The 23278-nt window shown below is 39.2% G+C and overlaps 2 protein-coding genes across 2 annotated transcripts; both read right to left on the minus strand.

Annotated features, from left to right (window-relative positions):
• Nucleotides 1-4681: 4681 nt before the first annotated feature.
• Nucleotides 4682-5611, minus strand: OR2A25 (olfactory receptor family 2 subfamily A member 25). Its single transcript, XM_006210068.2, has one exon. The coding sequence runs from the start codon at nt 5609-5611 to the stop codon at nt 4682-4684; it is 930 nt and encodes a 309-aa protein (XP_006210130.2).
• A 12963-nt stretch (nt 5612-18574) lies between these two features.
• On the minus strand, nt 18575-19563 carry LOC102530122 (olfactory receptor 2A5). The gene has a single exon (XM_006210099.2). The coding sequence runs from the start codon at nt 19534-19536 to the stop codon at nt 18604-18606; it is 933 nt and encodes a 310-aa protein (XP_006210161.2). The 5' UTR covers nt 19537-19563; the 3' UTR covers nt 18575-18603.
• Between the last annotated feature and the right edge of the window lie 3715 nt (nt 19564-23278).

Here is a 23278-nt window from a genome sequence, read left to right on the forward strand (position 1 = left end):
TACAGAACAGAGGTGCAATGGAGAAATTGTTTTCATAGTAGAACTTTCAATCTTATTTCTACCATTGAATACTTTCCTCTAAACTGTGATAAGGCACAGTGGAAGCCATGTAAGCCCACTCTAGGACGTGAGAAACAGTTTCCCTGGGATTAGAACAACCATCCCAACAGAATAAGCCCGGGAACACCAAATCAGGAACAGCTAATCTGGCACCTCTACCAGCTTCGCTGATACAGGAAAAAGTAATAATGGGATTTTTATCAAATAGCTATAAGATTTCTCCCTGCCACTTAACCACTTATTAACACCTCCCCACTGAGCAGCAAAGAAAAGGAGGTCAATGTCCCTCACTTCCCTGGCAGTAGGACATTTCCAGGATGCAGTAGGAGCAGATGGTCTGCAACAGAGGAAGAAGTGAAAGGTAGTGAAGGACAAATCACACATCATCTCCAGCTTCATCATTTGTAAAAGGAGGCAACAGGGTTAAATGGCTCTTATGCCCTTTCAGTTTCACACCATGACTCAGGGAGAGCGAGTTTCAGCAGCCCCTTCCCATAAGCGTGACCAGGGAGGGGCTCTGACCAGGAGGAGTAAGAAACCTATGTTTAGACAACAGGGGCATCAGATGTTACTCTGAGACCCCAGCACAGCACAAGAAAGGGGTCTGCATAAAAGTGGCTTTTTCTTCTTCCTAAAGCTGATGATTTCTGCCAGCCTTCTGTCCTGCTCTTCTGTAAACCATTAACCAGGGTATAAATAAGATTTATACAATAAGGAAGGGTAATACTATTTCTGACACTTTTTTCTCAATTTGAGCTTGAACATACAGGGAAACTCACAGAGATGGGGAGTCGCTGGAGCTGAGGCACCTGCTCCCTAAAGCCGGTGCGGTGGGTTATGAGCCTTAGATACACTTTCTGCTCTGACCAAGAGGACAGGACGGAAGGATGCTCAGGAGCTTCCAGGTGCGAGGGCTTTATCCTCTGATGACCTAAAACCAACCCATTCCCCAGAGACATACCTGTGGCGTCCAGGGGACAAAGTGCAAGGCGTCTTCTCACCATTCTGTCTTTCCTACAGAGTAGTGTAAAGCCTACCCCTCTCTTTTTGACTCTCCTACTTTGTTATCAGTGAGTGTGAGTGTGTGTGTGTTCCTTCTTGTGCAGAGAAGTAAGAACCCAGGAAGAATGGTGGGGTGAGCCTACTCAGGGATCTCGGCATGAAAATTCCACAGGGCTAAGTCGTATTTTGAATTATGTCACATAGTACAATCCCCAACTATTTGGCCTCGTCATGTACTTGATCTTCAAGTCATGCCTTCCTCGACAGCCCCTTTCAAAATGATTTAAATCTCATGACGTGGTAAGCGTGAACCCCAAGGAGCTTGTTAAGACAGCTCCTCGGAGGACCGAATCCTCTCTAGAGAACGAACAATCTTTGCCAGAAAGTGTTATTGTGAAATGAATTATCAGAATTTTCCATTGCAAGTGTTTATTTTTACTCAGGGACTCACAGAGAATGAACCCTGCTCTCTCATAACTGGAGCCTGTGAAGTGGCTCTAGGAACGCTGGCTTTACTCTCCTGAGAAAGAAAGTCAGCAGGCACTGCTCCTTCCCACTGATGTGCAGCAGGCAGATGTTCTTTCTGGACCACTGCATTTGGGGAAGAGGCCTTTCATGAGCTATTAACTTCTGTGCTAACAGCATACATACTGTACTGAAATCCCTGAGACTGATGAGGTCTTGTAAAAAGTGGATAGAAAATACAAATGTTGATACATAAACTTTTACACCAGGCTTTATTTTAGGGGAACCCAGGATAATGGAACCACTAAAGTTACTGAAAGCAAGCGGTAGAGAGATCTCAGTCTAAGATGTAAGGGCATTCTCTGCCTCTGGAAAGGCAGGGTCTCTGTACTTCTGTTCCCAGTGGGATATAAAGGAAAAGGAAGACAGGTAAGAAAAAGTAGGTACCAGACGCATGTACATCCAGGCTTTCTCACTCTGGTTTGAAATCACAGATCGGGGGTTGTTAGATATGATAAGAATAAACCTCAAAGCATAGGACTACTTCTGTACACTCCCCATTAGTATCTCTGGCTGGAGACCAATGCATAAAACATCACAGAAGGGTGAGCAAGGAGAGATGAGTGCTCAGGAACTGACTTGGCTGGATCCCTGAGCCTGAGACAGCTCTGCTGGACCCTTGTGGCCTCCATGTTTTCTGGAAGGGATTTGAATAATGCTACATGCTCCTAGATGGCAGATGCAAATGGTAGGAAAGAGTGGCCAGAGGTTTCACTGGGAATCAGCATGATACAGGCGAAATTGCCTTGCACATGAGTGTTTCAGGGTGGTCCAAGCAGAGATCAAAATGGAATACACAGTCATATCTCACAGAGGTTCATAGCACCAGCAAGGGGACAGAATGAGGATGAAACAGCAAGAATGTATAATGGATACCAAATAAATATAATAAGAGAACATAATTTCCACAGCCCCATACTCCAGGATCAAAGACTAGACAGGTCCTGAAATAGCTCCAGAGAGGCCAAATCTCAGCAGAAACCAGCCGGCACTCACCAAGGACCAAACAAGTCTCACAGGAGAGACTCATACATGGACTAGGATGCGAGAACATGAGGAAGAGGCTCTTTAAATCAGGCAAGACAAACAAATCTTCCATCCCTTCAATAGAAGTTTAATATCCATGGTGTCCCAACACACATATATGGCCTCATCTTCCCCACTCCTCAAACCTCTCATTGCCGATCATTAAGAATATTAAGCTAATCACAAAAGAAGAAATAAGTTCTGTATTCTTGGTTCAACTGTTTAAAAGAAAAGAAAAGAAAAGAAAAGAAAAGGCTTGTGATCCTGTAATGCATGTATGTATGTATACCATGATCAGAATAATGCTGGTCTCCCTTATTAGACTGTGAACCGATATAGGTAAAAACTGCACATACAGATGAATTTTTGTAATTTTGACTTATTTTTAATCCATGTACTTTTAAACCTTTTTTCCCCCCATATTTCTCGAGAGAATTGAGATTGCAATGGAAATACACTATGAATTATTTACCTTGTAAATTATTTGACATCCTGGCATTTTGCATCAAGTAAAAGGCTAAATTTTGTAACATTGCTGCTTCTTTCCAGTACAGTGGGGAATCTAATTTTCTTTTGTCTCATTTATAGATCGTAGTCCTTGTTCTTTAAAGATATGAGAATGTAAAGTAGTAGATAATGTTAATAACTATCATTTATTAAGCTCTTATTATGAGCCATGGATTCTGCTAAGCATTTTGCATACAGTACTCCTTCTTATCTTCACAACAAAACTGTGAGCTTGGTTTTAGCAAGCTCGTTTTACACATAATAAATCTAAATTCCAAATAATTTAAGTCAATTGCACATCTAGCAATCGGCAGAACTTTGTAAAAACCAAGCTCCAGCTGAGCTCAAAATAGACATACTTTTAAAGCTTTCTTGGTTATGGTATAAAATGTCTGCATAACAGATGTCCTTACAAAAGGGATGTCCTGTAAGAGAGAAGTCTATATATTTTCTTCTTCAAAAGCAGTTATCCACAGACAAAACATTTTATTTTAAAAGTTGACTATTTCCCTTATGTATGGTTTAAGTATTTAAGGGGTTTAATTTAGTATATAACTTGAGGAAAGAATGGAAAAAACAAAAAAAAGTCTCTCTATATCCTTTTCCACTACTTCTTAATTATTTTCTATCACTTCATAATTAAGTGCTGTCTTTTTAAGTTTGATTATTTACTTACCTCAAATCTCTTAATTTAAAATCAAATGCTTCCGATAATGTATAGTTCTAGTAACAAAACAACAAAACTTCACAACAATTACAGCCTTTTCTTTTTGCCACGATATTTTCTCCAAGTTTTGGTCATTTCCATAGGAGAAAATTGACCAAGCCAATGAGAGAATACATAGAGTTCTTTCAAGGACTTTCAATTACTTCCATTCTGCTCTCCCCTTCTCAGCTCCACCGTCCATGAATCTCTACCTACACTCCGCAGTAGAGGAAAAGGTGACTGAGAAAGCTCCAATATGTCTGTATATTTATTAGCATGACAACGTTTGGGGCCTTCCTGTCGCTGTTAGATGCATCACAATTACATTCTTAATTCTCTTTCCCTTGAAGTCACGGCTCATGCTCTTTATAGCTCAAGCTGGTTATGCCTTAGAAAACATCACTATCATGGGAATATAAACAAATATTTTAAATGTAGATTTATTTTTGAAAGAGATGACAAGTTGTTGAATTTAAAATATTTAAATAACTACTATGGTATAAATCTCTCTTAACTCCTGTCTCTTAAATATGCTTCTAATACCTTGCTTTATTCTATAAAATTTTGTCTATAAGGCTTGCTTACAGAAAAAGTACACACATTTATTTCCTCTTATTCAGAACACTTTACACAACCATATTAAAAGTGTGTATACTATTTGGAAGCTCCTGTGCAGCACTGGCCTTCAATGCCAGAGCCAGGAAAGTAGGCTGGGCTTTCTCGGGGGATAGTCACAGGAAATTTCAAGAAGTTGAAAAATGCCCTAGAGAACGTTTATGTATCTATGTAGTCTTTGGATGTGATGACTTCTCAGGTCCCTTTAAACTCAGTCATTATTATTCTCTAAGGCTTTCATCAAGCTCTCTCTTTTTCAAGCATTCTCTTCAGAGCAGCTTTGACTTCTTTGTTCCTCAGACTATAGATCAGGGGGTTGAGCATGGGATTAAAAAGGCTATGAAACAGTAGCAGATATTTCTTCCACTCTTTGGGATCCCCATATCGGGATCCAACATACATGATAATGGCTGTGCCATAAAAGAGTCCAACCACACAGAGGTGGGATGAGCAGGTGGAGAAGGCTTTCTGGCACCCCTCCCCTGACTGGATCTTTAAGATGGCACATAGAATGTGAATATAGAATATTACAATCGAGGAGAATGGTCCCACCAGCACAGACGCTGCCCCAGCCAAAACCATGGTCTCATTAATGTGGGTATCTGCACAGGCAAGCTTGAGAACAGCTACAATTTCACAGAAAAAGTGATTAACTTTATGGGGTCCACAGAAGGGCAACGGTAGGAGTAATGCTAGGTGTACTAGGGCCAGGAGGACTCCTAAAACCCAAGAAGTCACTGCCAGCATGATGCAGACCCTCCAGCTCATGATGGCAGAATATCGGAGGGGGTGGCAGATGGCCACATACCTGTCATAGGACATCGCCGCCAGGAGAAGACATTCTGTGACAGCAAATGTCAAAAAGAGAAAGGTCTGTGTCATGCAGCCGGCAAAAGAGATGGGCTTGGCTGGACTCAGAAGGTTTAGCAGCATCCGGGGCACCGTGTTGCAGGCATAGGCTACGTCCACGATGGCCAGGTGTGAGAGGAAGAAGTACATGGCAGTGTGCAGCCTGGAGTCCAGGGAGATGAGCCCCAGGATGACCCCATTGCCCAGCAGGGTGAAGGCAAAGAACAGGGAGAAGAGCCCAAGGAGAAGCATCTGAACCCCTGGGCTGAGGGGAAATCCCAGCAGGATGAACTCTGTGACAGAGGTCTGATTTTCCTCCATTTCCCTGTGAAACAGACAATGAATCTCACCAAGTCCGAATGTCTGAGGGAAGTATTGAAACACGGTGGATCTGTGTGGGTCATTGTTTATTTCCCAGGAAAACAACTTTGATGATATTTTGTTCTGCTCGTCACTTACTAAGTGAAAACCCTGGATTCCAAATGAAACAGAAGGGAACCTTTTCACTGTGGTAGGCTACATGCTAGCGTTCTATGACATTACTCAATAAATCTCAGCTTTATTTCCAAACCAACTTTTGTCATGGCTCGTAATATGTGAATACTTAGACTGTCTTCACAGTAGGGGACTTTTCCACAGGCTGTGATTGCTCTATGAGGTTTGCCTGTGCACCGCACTGTCCATATACACAAACATGTGTTGTGTGCTGCGTGCGGTCTTGACATCAATACGTGAGGATGGGAAGGAGGGTGAGGGGCATGTGGCTCTTCCACCAGATTTCCCCACACACGTGTGCCTTCTGTAAGTGAATTATTTGTCAGCCTTCTGATCTTTACTGACAGCAAAACCTCAGATTCAGTTGAGAGTGTGGCAGGTAGTTTGCTACAACATTGGCTGGATTTAAAACAGAGAATTTGGTTTTGATTTTTGTACTCACAGGTGGCTTATTCTGATCATGCTGTCTTATAATCAGAACATTACCCTGTCATCCCTCGTATACTACTATATGAATATTTATATTCTATATCTTTATGTGTATGTATTTATATATACACAGATAGACATAAACACATAGATTTCTGTATTTATCTACACTCAAGTTTTCCCAATGTTTTTGTCACATCCTACCATAAAATATCTACCAGGTACATATAAGCATGAATACACAACACATACACACACACACACACACACACACACACACACACAGAGAGAGAAACCTGAATCCTTACTATGTGCAACGTACTTGGTATTTTCTTTATTATTTAAACAACTCTATTTCATTAGTAAAAATGCTGGCTGAATGATTTCATGATGAGTCATGACCTGGGATTTTTAAAATACTGATCAATATCCAAGACTACAGCTTAATGTCTAACTATAGATTTGTATTCATAGAATCTTTTATTTCGTACCTTATCAACTCTGATGTAAAAAATATTATTTATCATGAATCTTTGGAGGGTTTTGTGGTGTGCCAAATTTTAAAAAATCCTTTCACAACAGAGTAGGTATTCTGAGGTTTGAATCACTGTAACTTTTAAAACATTGCTTTTGTTTTCTTGCCTGTCTGATCTCTGTAGCCTTCATCAGTTCAGAATCCACCTAAATTTCACTAAAATAAGACTCTAAGAAAAATCCATAGTTTAGCTCCTGTCTGTCAGCTCCTTCTTCAAAGACTAATCAAAATTCATAGTGAAATTACTAGGAGATGATTTTATCTTAGTCCAAGAAGTAGCTTTATACAAACTAGGATCACCTTCTTGAAAACCGGTTGTTTTACTAGGACTGAACTTTATGTCAATGAGTGTTTTAAATCAAAGATTGATTAACCATCTATTCAACATGGGACTCACGCTATGTGAGAAGCTGAACGAGAAGAACGCTGAGGTCTCTTCCAACTATAGGACTCACTGGCCCTCAATGTATAGCAAAATGTTCACCATTTTCATTTCAGCTTTCTTGCAGTATTTGGGGCCAATGAAGTTAGCAATGCTATTTCTAAAATGTCATATGATGAAAGCACACAAGAAACTAAAGTAGAAGAACCACTGAGTATCACCCCATCCTCCTCCTATCTGCAAGCAGCCAAAACACACAACACAAAACATCAAATCTGCAGATATTTACAAAACATGTCTTGCTACGGGTCTCAGCTGAGGGTGCATGAGACAGTTCCTGTCTGCTGGAGTATATAACCTGCTTGGAATGAATAGACTGTTAAAAGAACTCACAAAGATGATAATTCTCATGTTTAAATGACTCACCGAAAGCAAGTTCACGTTCAAAAGTAAAAACCTCAGGATGCTTTTCTGTAACAAACGCATTTTCTAGTCAGTTAGTTAGGCCTATTATTTCAGGAAAACACAGCTTAAATTCATGAAGAAATAGAAAGGTTTGCAAGCAGATCTCTCAAACAGCTATTTATCTTATAATTTAAACAAGGAATTCAACACTAAATGCATCAAAGGAAATGATCCACATTAGGTTTATCTAAAGGAGATGATACTTTAAAACTTATCCTACCAGCTGTCCATAAATAGCAGAAATTTGCCACTCACAGGTAACAATTACATTTTGCGCTGTGATTTTTCATAACAGCGCAAAATGTACCTGAAACTGTATGGTGAACAAAGACCAGATAACATAACAAAGTTACTTCAGATTTACAGCTAAAAATGAGAAGACCAATTGGATATGAATTGAGAGAAGTGAAAGTACATCAACAAAGTCAACAGCATCCGTAAGTCAGTGTTGAAGTTCTTTCCTCTCAAGGATCCTCTTAGAAGCGGAAGTGCCCCAACAGAGGCCACAGGTGTCGCTCTGAGAGATGACTTTACTGTCTCCAGCTCAGCTACCTCTCAGCATGCTTCTGAGAGTTTGATGCGGGGGAGGGATAAAGGTTCATCACACACCACCATCTGCTTCTACCGGGGGAAGGGGGCTCTCACTGGCTATCTTATCTCTGGTTTTCTCTAGAGGGACATTCATGACAAGACGATACCACTGATTTCTTCACTCACTGTGGGGTCCACGACCAAAAACGTAAGAAGCATTAGAACGATTTCTAAGACTCCTTCATACCTTACTTACCCTTAACCACAGCTTGGATTTATTATGGTTTCAAGAACTCCAACATTTCCCCATCCATTAACCCTCCAAATAGATTAAGTAGTATTTAGGGCAGATGAGACCCATATATATTTTTTCTCTTCCTCTCTAGTATTGTCTGAGTTTTATATGACACCTGAATTTTCAAGTCACCACAAGGAATACAATTCATAAAATGAGACCTGTAGCAGGACCTACAGAAGCTGCGGGGAACAAGTTAAGGAGTCAGGGAAGGAGATACGGTGTCCCAGCGGGACTTGTTAAATCCTGTTTTGTAGATTTAAACTGGAGCACAAAAAAGGGGAGGAACTCTCTCACGAGAAAACAATTTCTATTTTGTTTCCAGAGATTCTGAGCCCAAAGGAGTGGGCGGTGGTTGGGGAGAAAGAGCAAGGTTCCCCCAGGTCTGCAACTGCTACCATTTTCTCTTATTCCTGAGATGGAAATTAACTGACACCATCATACAGTTCTGAGGAAGGCACCTGAGACAATCTGATGGTATCTTTGTTAGTTAAATTTCTCTTACTCTTTTACCTAAATCTATTCTTATATTCAAATATAAAAGAGGTAGAATATAACTTTCTAAATTAGAGTTATTTTAGAATACACAGCAATCAACTTAGAAATTAATAGACCGATTGTCTTTCACCCTGAGACCGCTGACCTGCAGTAGATCTGAAATAGGCTTCTCTCCATCAAAACTGTTCAGTAAAAGGCTTATTGGTGACAAGAATCCAGCTTATACCATTACATGTCAGAAAGATGCTATTTCCTCATATTGATATTTTCACTTAAAAATCTGTATTTTGGGTCTGTAACTTTTAATACCCAACATTGTTTATAGAGACCTTTCCCCTTTTTTTGTCATCAGTCTTATCTATTTTAGTGGCATTTGTGAAAAGAACTAGGTTTTTATTTTAATGATCTTCATAATTATTTATTTTTATCAATAAAGTTTGCTCTTACATAAATTATATCCTTTCTTCATTTCAACTATTGGTCACCATATATTCTTGAGTTTAATATTTAATTTATTGTGTCTATTTAAACAATAAATGTAACTTGAACTTTTTTGTACCATTTTAATTTTACATCTTAAGTTTGATATTAAGCACTTACATCACTAACATTGTCAGTAAAACACAAATTATGCAGAAGTGCATCTTTAGGTTTCCAAATATTTGTATTATTTCTTTGTTAATTTTAAATTTATCACCATTGGGATAAAACAGTGAATACTTGTGATGTTGATTCTCTGAAAATCTGAGAGGTTTTTATATATATTTAATTTTTGCAATTTTTATATTGATTTGAATGTAATATGTATTCTCATTAGAGTAGTGATTCTCAAACCCTGCTGTGGCTGGGGAGCCTTAAAATATACTGACACTTGGGACCTCTCGGCAGATTTAGTCAGTCTGTGAGTCCCAAGCATCAGGATTCTTTAGAGCTCCCCGGTGATTCCAAACACCAGCCAAGGGCAAGAGCATGTTTTCCTTTCACTTTTTTCCTTCCTTGTCTTTGTCTTTTCTTTCATTCCTTCAACACGCTCATTTCAATGTCTGGTTTCCGTTGACTTTATCATCTGTTCTTCATAAGCTACACTGATCGATTGTGTTGCTTGTCTGACAGATTGATAGAGAACAGTATATGTTCTTTCAGGATCATTAATTTCCTTTCATTTGGGCTCACTCTTCTTGAAGTTTCTTGATGACATTAACTGGGTGCTTATCCATTCAAGGTAAAGGCTGAATGACTGGATAAAGAAGAGGTGGTATATTTATACAATGGAATACTACTCAGCCATAAAAACCAACAACATAACGCCATTTGCAGCAACATGGATGCTCCTAGAGAATGTCATTCTAAGTGAAGTAAGCCAGAAAGAGAAAGAAAAATACCATATGAGATCGCTCATATGTGGAATCTAAAAAACAAACAAACAAACAAAAACAAAGTGTAAATACAGGACAGAATTAGACTCATAGACAGAGAATACAGACTTGTGGTTGCCAGGGGGGTGGAGGGTGGGAAGGGATAGATTGGGATTTCAAAATTGTAGAATAGATAAACAAGATTGTACTGTATAGCACAGGGAAATATACACAAAACGTTATGGTGGCTCACAGAGAAAAAAATGTGACAATGAGTGTGTAAATGTCCATGTATGACTGAAAAATTGTGCTGAACACTGGAATTTGACACAACATTGAAAAATGATTATAAATCAATAAAAAATGTTAAAGAAAAAAAAAGGCTGAATGTTGTGGTTACCATTGTTCTCACAGTTAACAAAACCAGTCCTTTGATGGAAGACAAAATCCTCCATCACAAATTGAATGCCTTCAAAAGAAAAATGGAATTCCTCAGAAATAGACTTATTCTGCCTCCTCAGATAAGGATCACCCCAAGGCGCCTCCTTTGCTGTCATACTCTGTGATAAAGTTAACTTGTATATCAAGACCCACAAAGCGCAGGCCAGCCCCGTGGCCTGGTACACATCATGAATCTACACCTGAGCCAGCCTACACTTACTGGAAACACCTGGCAAGGAGACCTAACATGCACCAGTCACAATCCTCCAACCCAGCTGTAGCAAGCTCCCCCTACCCGAGGAAAGAGGACCTGCCAGCTTTATAGGGAGACCCACCACCATCTAGCCAATCCTGCCCTGTTTCTGAGCTGCCTCTTCTAACTCTCTGTAAAATTTGCGCTTGTCCAAAATCCCTCGGGAACCGTATTCCACTGCTTGTGAGGCACTGCATTTCCCCAAACCATGTTTTCCCTTAAATAAAGGACATCAAACTCATTATTAAATTATTTTATTTTCATCATTTAACATCTGGTTCTCCTTCACCATTTCCAGTCCTCTTCTTACCAGACCCTACCTCCTCCTCACCTCACCTCTTCCTCCTCCTGCTGGACCTCTTCTGTCTCTTCAGATTTGTCAGTCTCATGAGCTGGCCTGGCTCCATGTCTTAACCAAAACTTCACTCTCCTTCCTCCCATGTCTTGCTCTCCCATCTTCAGACACGCCATCAGCAGGCCTCCCCAGCTCCTGCAGCCGGGATTGCTGGGGCTGGGGCAGCAGGTCAGCACGCTGCTGAGCTGGCCAGGGCTGGCAGCGGAACTCATGTGGTTGCCGGCACTAGGACAATGGCCCTTGTCTGTGGCTGGAAGGCTAACGGCATCACTGAGGAGTGGAGAGACTTTGCAGCTGCCACAACCACTGCCTAGGGACCCATAGGCAGCAAAGGTGATCCACCTTTAAACTCTAACATACACTTTAGTTATAAGTCTTTCTAAGGCAGCCTAGAATTATTTGAGATTTTCATCTTCTTTACAGTCATGACAAGGGCCTTGCCTTGATTTAATTACTCACTGGTGTTACTTTCATCAACCTGTTATGGCTGATCAGAGTGTCCTTTTCTTTTTTAATATAACAAAAGATTTTGTTTGCTTTCAACAGTTACATTTACTAACATGTCTTTTTTAATCCAAGTAGATCCATTTGTAGTTCATCTATTGAAAGCCTGTGGGGGGTGCGTTTTTATAAACACTTTTTTGTTGCAGTAGACTTAATTTACAATGGTACATTTCATTAGACTTTGTCTCACAGCATTTCCTCTCCTTCAGCTCTCTTATTCCAGAGTGATAGTTAAGCTAAGAATGAAACTGGAAAGTAACACTCTGCTCATCATTTTGAATGTTTTCTTCTTCCATCTGTTTTGATGAGGACAAGTCTGCTATTACTTTGTTATTCTTTTGTAGCTATTTGTTCCTATGGAACTTTTGTAATTTTTCTCCTCCCTAACATTCTGGGGTTTCATTACAATATGTCTAGATATGGATTTATTTTTATTCCCCCATGTTTTGATATTCAGAGTTCTCTCTGGATTTGAGAATTCATTTACTCATCAATCAGAAAAAAAAATCTCAACAGTGATATCTTCAACTACTCTTCTACCCCATTTCCTCCTTTCTTCTGGAATTCCTATAAGATAAATAAATATTGCATTTCAGTCTAGCTTCTATGTGCTTTTTATTCCACTTTCTTAAAAAATAGTCTCTCTGTTGTATTTTTGGGTAAACAGTTCACTACTATCTTCTGTTTCACAAATTCTTTATTCTAAGTGGTCGGTCTAGAATTTATCCTATTTGTTGATTTTCTTTTTTGTTCTATTTCAGGGATGATAGTTTTATTTCTAAGATTTGCAATTGGTTCTTTTTGGAATCTACCTGTTGTTGTCTAATCTTTTTATTCTTAATTCCTTAGCCACTTAAAATAATTGCCATGCCCAAGGCAATCTACAGATTTAATGCAATCCCTATCCAATTACCCAGGACATATTTCACAGAACTAGAACAAATCATAATAAAATTTATATGGAATCACAAAAGACCTAGAATTGCCAAAGCATTACTGAAGAGAAAGAAAGAGGCTGGAGGAATAACTCTCCCAGACTTCAGACAATACTACAGAGCTACAGTAATCAAAACAGCATGGTACTGGTACAAAAACAGACATATGGACCAATGGAACAGAATAGAGAGCCCAGAAATGAACCCATAAACTTTTGGTCAACTCATCTTCAACAAAGAAGGCAAGAATATACAATGGAATAAAGACAGTCTCTTCAGCAAATGGTGTTGGGAAAACTGGACAGCAACATGTAAATCAGTAAAGCTAGATCACTCCCTTATACCATACACAAAAATCAACTCAAGATGGATCAAAGACTTAAACATAAGACAAGATACGATAAACCTCCTAGAAGAAAATATAGGCAAAAGATTATCTCATGTATATCTCAAAAATGTTCTCCTATACATTATACAATGGAATACTATTCAGCCATAAAAATCAACAACATAACGCCATTTGCAGCAACATGGATGTCCCTGGAGAATGTCATTCTAAGTGAAGTAAGCCAGAAAGAGAAAGAAAAATATCATATGAGATTGCTCATATGTGGAATACAAAAAAAAAACAAAAACAGAACATAAATACAAAACAGAAACAGACTCATACACATAGAATACAAACTTGTGGTTGCCAAGGGGGCGGGGGGTGGGAAGGGACAGATTGGGACTTCAAAATGTAGAATAGATGAACAAGATTATACTGTATAGCACAGGGAAATATATACAAGATCTTATGGTAGCTCACAGCGAAAAAAATGTGACAATGAATATATGTATTTTCACGTATAACCGAAAAATTGTGCTGTACACTGAAATTTGACACAACATTGTAAAACGAATATAACTCAATAAAAAATGTTAAAAAAAGATACAGTATTGTAACCTACTGAAAGAGCTCAATAGGTTATTGCAAGAATCAACTGATACAAAGCACAGAAAAGAAATCTATTTTGTAATTCTAGTCATTGTAATTTGGTAGTAACTACATTAATTTATTTGATTATATTTTTCCCAAAACACTATAAATATTTTCCTCCAATGGAAAAAGTCATATCAAAATTTGTCTGGCTTTGTATTTTACAACCAACATTAATTTCATCCAAGTGCAGTAATGAAAAGGGCAAAGTTCAGGAAATTTGAGGAGATTTGGTTGTATAATGCTCACTACTCCTCATTACGATAGAAAGTTAAAAATCATCAGCAAAAAATGGTTTGTTAAAATCAGTGCTCCCTTATTTTCTTAGACACTGTGAAATTATCATAACATAGTTTACCCTCCTGTTTTTCTTATTTTTCTTGTCAGCACAACAAGCATTAGACTTTTAGATTTTAATAAACTACATCTGATCATAAAAATTAATTAATTAAAATAGTTGCCATACCTTTAAAAACTCTGTTTATGCATATGAAACACACAAATATAAAATGTTTGTCAGATTATTCATTCCTTGGGGCACAAAATAAATGCCATCAGAAGTGAATCTGTATTCCAGTTGATGATTTTGGCTGCTTTTCTTGGCACTGATATCCTCGAGTCATGGAAAAAGATTCAAAGGCTACTCTACGGAGCCAGTCCTCCCCCCGCCACCCCGCCTCTCATCTAGAGGATTAGGGATTGTCTCAGCTTAACTCTTAGGCATTGTTTCCAGACCTGGATCCTATATTTATGACTTAGAATTATTTCCCTACAGTGATACTCAGTATATTGAAGGTCTCAGCACAGAGAGGGTGGGTGGCTGGACTCCACGGCTGGTTGCAGTGTGGTGCCTGGGGGTTCTCACATTCTTAGCCTGCAATTCTCCTGAGGCTGTTTACTGAGGCAGTATATGGCAGCAAAGATTTTTGGCTTCTGTGAATAAGCAAAGGGTGCCTGTCCTGCCCTTCTTCATATCTGACTTTCGAGGAAGAAGCCTGACACCAGTTCCTCACTATCACATAGAGTATTTCAGTATCTTTTGTTTCCAAGATAAAAGTTGTTGCCACATCTGCCGGCTTCCAGACCCTGTGGGCTAACCCATGGCTTCAGCATCACTCACACGCCCTTTATGCCTTCCTTCTGGTCCACACAGATGTTTACGCTGCCTTGGAGGCTGGTTTTGTCTCTTTCATTTCCTCTTTTCATACTTTATCTGTTGTTGCTCCGTGTTTGAAGCAAAAGTCATTGAGCTACTGTGGCTGGAGTTCAAGCTAGCATTTTAAAATGTGAAATCACACGTATCTAGAAGTTATGACAGCTGTGTGAAAATTAAAATGAGAGAACCACAAAATATGAAGCTTGTACAGCCATTCTTTCCTACCTCAATATTTTCTTTTGATGATTATGCTCACTAATTGAAAGAAAGAGATCGTTTGGACTTTGACATGGAAAAAAATCAAATACCTTTCAATTGTTACAGGTTTGTTTAAAATCAATTTAAGCTCTCCCACAGTAAAAAAAAAAAAGAATTATATTAAAAAGCTTATCATGAAATCATAAAATTTCTAATATTGAAGAGACATTGGAGAGAATCTATTCCAAATGCCCATTCAATCCATGATATTTACCCCAACTCTGCTTGCATATTTACAGTAAGATTGCACCTCAGTTAGTAAGACCTCATTGTTGAATAACATGTCATGCTAGAAAATGTTTTCTCATATTGATTTTAATTCTACCCCGTTATACATTTACTTATTGATTCTAGTTTTTTTCCTTTAAGGAAGGCAATAAACAACCACTTTTACCTCTTACAGGATATTCTGTGGGACATTTGAAGACAACTCTTTCTTTTTTCCAGCCTAAACATTGACAGTTATTTCAAAAAACCATTTCTGTCTGTGTATTTGTTTATTTTCTCATCTATATATTCCTGTTCTAATCTCACTACCATACTTGGCAGGCAATTGTAAGGACAGGTAAAGCTATATATAAGGGGTAAACTACTTCAAGTGCTGAAATTTCCACCAGTGAACATGTTAGCACAACAGTGAATTTATATTTCCCCATATAGAACTTGAAACTTCCTAGCGGAGCTATTCTGGACACACAGCTGACGAGAACTCTCAGTTGTCTGGGTGGGGCATGAATGTAACAAAGCCATAGACTACAAAGGTATGATTTTTGTATTTATTTTCCCTCCCAGATATTATCTCAAGAGTCCTTCTGCAATTATTATATATAGACTGTAAAATTTTATGCAGAATTCTTTCTGCAATTTTATCATTGAGTAGTAACAACGAAAATCATTTTGGACCCAAGCACCTATGCACTGTCCTTCAGCCTCTTTTAAATGAGACTTTCTCCAAAATAATTAATCAAAACAATAGTTTTTTTAATCATGAGTTTTACCCGCATTCAGTCTTACTGTGTGATCACTTTCATTTCCATTATACCCTTTTTATCAAATATGTATATATTTTTTCCTGCCACTCTGCCCTGTCACGAGGATGCCAAGTCTCAGCCAGGTTGAGCTAAAATCTGTGATGTTTCAGGAAGAAAGCTGACAGGCAGTGTGGGTTTGGAATCAATACAATCATGTTAAACTCCCAACTCTGTTCTATTCCTGGATCCGCTGGGTAGAGAAAATTACTAAAATCCTTTAAAACTTTGTTTCCTTATTCACTAAAGGAGGAAACTAATACCTGCTTCATGGTGTTAAGGGAGAAAGGGAAACAGAACAACGCAGGGAAGCACCAGCAGAATCCCCAACATCAAGAGTAAGTGCATCCTCTTCCCTCTTATCTCAGCCTCTTCAGAACCATGACTAATGTTAAAAGAATACACAGAAAAAGAGATCACAACAAAATACAGTTTGTTTATTAAATCCCATAACACAAATATTGAAACAAGTAAGAGTTGTCTCAAGCTCAGGCATTTTCTGCGATTTATTAACAAAATATAGTTTTGTCATTTTTTTTCCAGTCAGAGCCACTCCTCAGACCTGCTAGAGGTCATCTTTTTATAATTCTTCCGTACCAGTTACCTTTGCACAAGCTTGGTCTTTTTGGTCTATTTTTTCCCAAGTATTTTTGAGCTGATGTAAGAGTGAATGCCATCTGCTGATCTTTCTAATGCGTCCTTGTAGAAAAATTCTGAGTTCCAGCCTATGATTTATGTTTTGTGTGAGACAAACTGTCCTGTACTTTCCTTTTCCTCTTCCCTTTTAGGATATTAACCTTAACATAAGGTAAACATATTTTAGAGAACATCGCAATTTTTCAGTTACAGTTAAAAAGTAATTTTTGTTGAAAATATTACCTGTTTTCTCCCACCCTTAAAATAGGATAGAAAATAATTCCACAGTGCTTTATATTTATTTCTTTATTCACCTTATTCTTTGGGGAGGAGGAGATTGGAACAAGTTTTGTGGATTTCTGTGGGCTAGAAATGTCCTGACTGTGGAGCTAAGAAGACGAAGATAATGGGCAGAGACAAAACTATTTGCCCAAATGAACTAATGAATAGAATAGTCAATGGGTAGAAGAGTCAGAAACTAGACTTTGTGAGAACTGAGGGGAAAGAGTGCATTAGGAGAGAGGGAGGAAGGGAAAAATTTCTCTTTGCTCTTAAGTTTCATGGGAAAAAGAAGATACAGAGTGAAATTAAAACATGAGAGAATTAGGGTAAAAAATAGATAAACAGAAAGATAATAATGTACGATCATCATGTATCACACACCTGAATGGCATGTGATACTACAAGAATAGAGAGGAAGTGAGAGAATTCCAAAGATACCACACCCTCTGTGTTAGAGAAATCACCATTACCATACCGTGTTGGCCACTTAAGTCCTGAACTTGTGCTAAAAGAAACAAATTACTCTTCCATGTGATTCTGACGCTAGGGTCCAGAATGAGTGATTTCCATCACACGGAGCAGGTGCTCTTTGGAGTTTGGTTGAGGTTCCTACAAGTCTTTATCGGTCTCAGTTTTGTTATTGGTTCTAAATGTGAATCTACAATGTACGTCAAGTTACTAGGCTCCCTTGATGCACTCTTTCTTCTACAGTATTTTCTAACACCTGTAATCATCATAACAGTCAAATGTCACCTACACCCAGCTTTGTAATCAGAACTCTGGAAAGTAACTCCTAATAATGGCCCTTTAGGGTTATTCTAATCACAAAGTTTCTCTAACTAAATAGTGTAGAATTAAATGAAATGAAGCAAAGATCCTGTTACTTTTCTGTCTCCCATATTTTAAAAAATCCATACAAGTGAACTTTGCTTTTCACAGAAATAAATTCATTAGGCTCAAATTCAGGTGATTTTTCAGAACTAACAGCATCACCCTTAGACTTTAACCTTCAGACCAGGGAGTTGCTCTTCCCACAGTCCTGACTGCATTTCCCAGGAGGGCACTGCTTAACCAGAGTCAACTTTTATTCTCTGTCTTGTTAGAGGTGCACTCTTGTAGCAGCATTTATTATGGCATTGTTAGCACATTCTTACAGCAATAAGGGAGATGGAAATAATACAAGAATGTAAGAGGCAATTTAAGAGGACAAAACTTCAAAAGAAAGAACTTGGGCCTTAGTGCTGGGAACTGGCGGGTAGATTCCATGGCTCCCTGCCACGTACTGCGCCACTACCTGATTCTTGTCTCCTGGCCTGAGCTCTTCACGACTTTCTGCTTGTGCTTTGCAGTCTAGTCAGAGCCCCATGTTTAGAAAGAGCACCTGATCAATACATATTCTAAATAGCAGAAATCTAAGACATGAGATTTTAAGACATTTGCATTAACATTCCCCCAAATGTCACAGAGAACAAATCTTCCACTTTCCAGACTCTAGCATTGCTCACATTGGCCTGTCCTTCCACAGCACCCTACTCAGGGCACCCTTGACCTCTGCATTCCTCAGGCTGTAGATCAGTGGGTTCAGCATAGGGTTGAAAAGACTGTAAAACAGGGAAAGGACCTTTTGCTGATCCTCAGGGTGTTGAGATTTGGGGGCCATGTACATGACGATGGCACTGCCAAAGAAGAGCCCCACCACGCAGAGGTGGGAGGAGCAGGTGGAGAAGGCCTTTCTGTGGCCCTCAGCTGCCTGGATCCTCAGGATGGAGAACAGGATGCGTGTGTAGGAGACCAGCACCAAGCAGAGGGGCCCGACTAAGATAAACACAGAAGCAGCAAAAATGACAACTTGGTTAAGGCTGGTGTCAGCACAGGCCAGCTTGAGGACAGACAGGAGTTCACAGAAGAAGTGGTTGATTTCACAAGGCCCACAGAAGGGCAGTCTCAGGATGAGAACCACATGGACCAGGGCCAGGAGGGAACCACAGACCCAGGAAGTGATGGCCTGAATAGTGCACACTCTCCAGCTCATGATGACAGAGTAATGCAGGGGGTGGCAGATCGCCACGTACCGATCATACGACATCATTACCAAGATGAGACACTCAGTGTGAGCAAAAGCCATGTATAAGAAGGTCTGCATTATGCATGGGGCAAAAGAGATAGTTCTTTTCTTGTTCAGAAGGTTTGCCAGCATCTTTGGGACATTGTTGGAAGCATATGAAATGTCCACGATGGCCAGGTGTGAAAGGAAGAAGTACATGGGGGTGTGCAGTCTAGAGTCCAGCCAGATGAGCCCCAGGATGACCCCGTTGCCCAGCAGGGTGAAGGCAAAGAACAGGGAGAAGAGCCCGAAGAGGAGCACCCGCATCTTTGGGCTGAGTGGGAATCCTAGGAGGATGAATTCCGTGACCCATGTCTGATTTCCTGTCATGCCCTGGTGACGTGTCTGTGTTGGTCACTGCTGCCTCAATGCTCTGTGTGCTGAGGAGCAAATGTATATCTGGATTCGCTATTAAACAGAGAGAGGAGGGTTTATGGCATAGACTGTGCATTATCTCAGTGAACAATCCTTTTCAGAGTCATCATGTCAAGTCCTTTAATCCACAGTAAAGCAGAAAGGGCTAGGTAGCTAGTATAAGGGAATACAGGGTATCATGTACTATTTTCATTTCTACAGAATTTTATTTAACTTTGACTGCAAAAATTTATGCTCTATCACAATGGCAGCCACAGAATAAACTGTTTTCCATAATGACTATTTCATTTTTGAGAAAGGCCCATAGCCAGATTCTCTTGTATGCTTCTCCTTTCCAATTTATTTAGTTTTCAAATTTTGTTCCTACTTCCTCTTTATCATCTGATTTGTTCTTATTTTAAAACTTGTGGGGAGGACATTGCACACAGCAGGTGCTCAATAAATGATCGCAGAGTAAATATACCGATGAATAAAATGAGAATGAAATGTACAAATGCAGCTTCAAGGAAGTATGTTTCCCTCTGCATTCTACTAGATTTAATGCTTTAGTACATGAAGTTGGCACTACGTTTTTCTTCCTGATACTATGCAGGAAAATCTGGCTGTTTTCCTTCTGTGCATGGGCAGAGTGACATCACTAGTTTGGTCACCAGTCACAGAAGTAATTTATGGTCCACGGTCAGGGCAAGGACCTCTGTAATACATTTATACTCCTGCCCCACCCCACCTTCCTGCAGGGTTGCTTCCCTGGTTCTGATAAGTAGATGCTGTTTTGGCTCATTGTATTTGGACAGTACATTTGTTGGATGGATGGATGGATGGATAAATAGATGGATGAAAGACATTACTTTAGGAAAAACATCCAGAGTATGTCTTGGAATTTAATCAAGTCTTGTGACTCTTCTTTCATTTTCTTTGGCTGTCATCCCACCAACCACATGGCCACTGGGGTGAGAGAAAGGGAAAACCTGAAATGTTCCATAGACGTATACACCTATTACAAGACTGTTCATGATATACACGACCTTTCTCAATGGGCAGTTTATGGCTCCAGGTTTGCAAATTCCAGCCCTGTCTTAAACCCAGAAATCTGCCTGCCTGTAAGCTGACCCTGTACTTCCCATTCAATGTATTGATTTCTGGAGCCCTTCCTTCCTCCAGACCCCAGCTTCTCTAAACTACCACACTTGGCAAAAAAAGCCTTTACTCACTGTGGCACTGGTCTTAGAAACAGGATTAGATTTAGAGGAAGCTGCACAGAAGTCAGGAGAGATTTTGAAGATCACAGCTGAGAATCTTGTTCCCTCTAAGAGTCTGAAAGAGGGACTTTGCAGGTGCAGGAGTTGCTCCTGTTCTCTTGACACAGGCTGATGCAGGGACTGACCTGCTCATGGTAATAAGCACCAGCAGGAGAGGTTTTATGGTGAGCTCATCTCCACCCAAGCCCTCCCAGATCATCCTTGAGTGTCCGGAGGGAGAGGGGACAGGGATATACGAGACACAGACATCATCTCTGCCAGAAGAACAAAAACTGTTTGTCTCTGTCTCCATTTCTCTGGACTCTGGGGACAGATGTTCAGAAGAAAAGGGGCTGGCAGGTGATGACTTAATATCTAGCTGGATCTATACACATGAAGGTCATAAAATAATAAGAACAAAGATACTCCTGGGACCACATTATAAATTACACTCCCCAGGGATATGGATGGTGATGAGTTCCTGGATCTCAGTCTTGCCCCAGATAGATCTGGTGGAGCTTGGAGGAGGTAGATCAACATCCTTATGAGTTAATGACTTGAAAACTGGCATTAATTTCTTTCTCCTTTCCTCCTCAGATAATTTAAGTTAGGTGTTGGTAGATTAGAAAAACACTTTCATTCCTGCCATTCTCTTCATAGCAACAGTTATCCTTTGAAAATGCAAAGCATATTATGTATCTCTTCTACTTAAAAATCTATAACACCCTCTCTTTAACAATATAAGACCAAATTCCTTTCGAAAGCTTTGAAAGAGCTAAATATCTGGCCCTTCCTCCTTCTAAGACTACATCTCTTGTTATCTTCCTCTTTGACCAGTGTGTTAAACCTGTACCAGACCTAGAACAAGTTCTAGATCATATTAAACTCTTTTCAGCCTCAGGGATTTTGTACTCATTGATCCCTATGCTAGAAGTACATTCTTGGTTTAATTATCACTCATCCCCTCTTCCCCAACCATACAATGATTATCTAGCACAACAGCATATATCACAAACTAAAATTCTTATGCCTTTATATCATTTGCATATATCTAAGTATTAGTAACAATGCTACACTCTTCTCAATACATCAGAGGACACCTGACATTGACTCATCTCACCACTGGCAGTGTTTTAACCTTGATCATCTGATTATGTTGATATCTGCCAGATTTCTCCATCATAAAGTCCTAGTTTTCCCTTTGTAGTTCATTAGCATTTTGTAAGAGATATTCTGATGTTATACCAACATTTTTATCCTTATCAGAACTTTATCCACTCAATTGATGACCACTGCCTAAATCAATTACCACTATAATGGTCAACAAATGACGAGTTTCTATTTCTACCATTTCTTCTTCATTTATGAGTTGTAATTCTGCTAAATAAGAGCTTACATGATGCTCATTTATTTTACTGGTCATTTAATTGTGCATATCAGTATGGACTCATGATTCTATATTTTATTCAGCGGACTGTAATCTGTTACTTTTATTTTTTGTTTTTATTTGGCTAACAGGAGTTCCTTCAAGGTGACCGCGGTCCCCTCTAGCTACATCCCCACTTTTTTTTTTTTTAGTATTTTCTTATTTTCTGGTGTAACAGATGTTACAGGCTGATGAATGGATAAAGAAGATGTAATACACACACACACACACACACACACACACACACACACACACTGGACTATTACTCAGCCATAAAAAAGAATGAAATCTTGCCATTTGCAGGAACATGGATGGACCTAGAGGGTATTATGCTAAGCGAAGTAAATCAGACAGCAAAAGGCAAAACCATATGATTTCACTTATATGTGGAATATAAAAAGAAAAACAAGTTAACAAAACAAAAAGTTAAAGATACCTAAAGCAATTAGGTGGTTTCCAGAGGGGAGGAGGGTAGTTATAGTGAAACAGGCAAGGGAAAGTAAGAAGTATAAACTTCCAAATGGGTCACAACACTGAAATGTACATCATAAGGAAGATAGTCAATAATAATGTATCTTTGTAGGGTGATAAAGGTGGTCAAAGGTACAAACTTCCAGTTATAAGACAAATAAGTACTAGGGATATACTGTATTTATTACAACATGATAAATGCAATTAATCCTGCTGTATGCTATATATGAAAGTTGTTAAGAGAGTAAATCCTAAGAGTTCTCATCACAGGGAAAATATATTTTTTTTTCTATTTATTTAATGTTTTACCTGTATGAAATGATGAGTATTCACTAACCTTACTGTGGTAATCATTTCATGATGTATATAAGTCAAATCATCACGCTGTCCATCTTAAACTTATTCAGTAGTGTATGTCAATTACATCTCAATAAAACTGGAAGGGAAAAAATTGTTTTCATAGGCTCTTCTTGTACATTTTAAAAAATCTTACCCTAGAATTAGCCATTTCTTCAGGAAGCCCTGTTCCTTTTAGTGGAGAAGAGCACTTAAAAACCAGGAT

The sequence above is a fragment of the Vicugna pacos genome, chromosome 7, assembly GCF_048564905.1.
Source record: "Vicugna pacos chromosome 7, VicPac4, whole genome shotgun sequence".
Lineage (NCBI taxonomy): Eukaryota > Metazoa > Chordata > Mammalia > Artiodactyla > Camelidae > Vicugna > Vicugna pacos.

Excerpts from the sequence above, each read along its gene's own strand:
- OR2A25 (XM_006210068.2), bottom strand. The coding sequence starts at position 5,611 with ATGGAGGAAAATCAGACCTCTGTCACAGAGTTCATCCTGCTGGGATTT.
- LOC102530122 (XM_006210099.2), bottom strand. The coding sequence starts at position 19,536 with ATGACAGGAAATCAGACATGGGTCACGGAATTCATCCTCCTAGGATTC.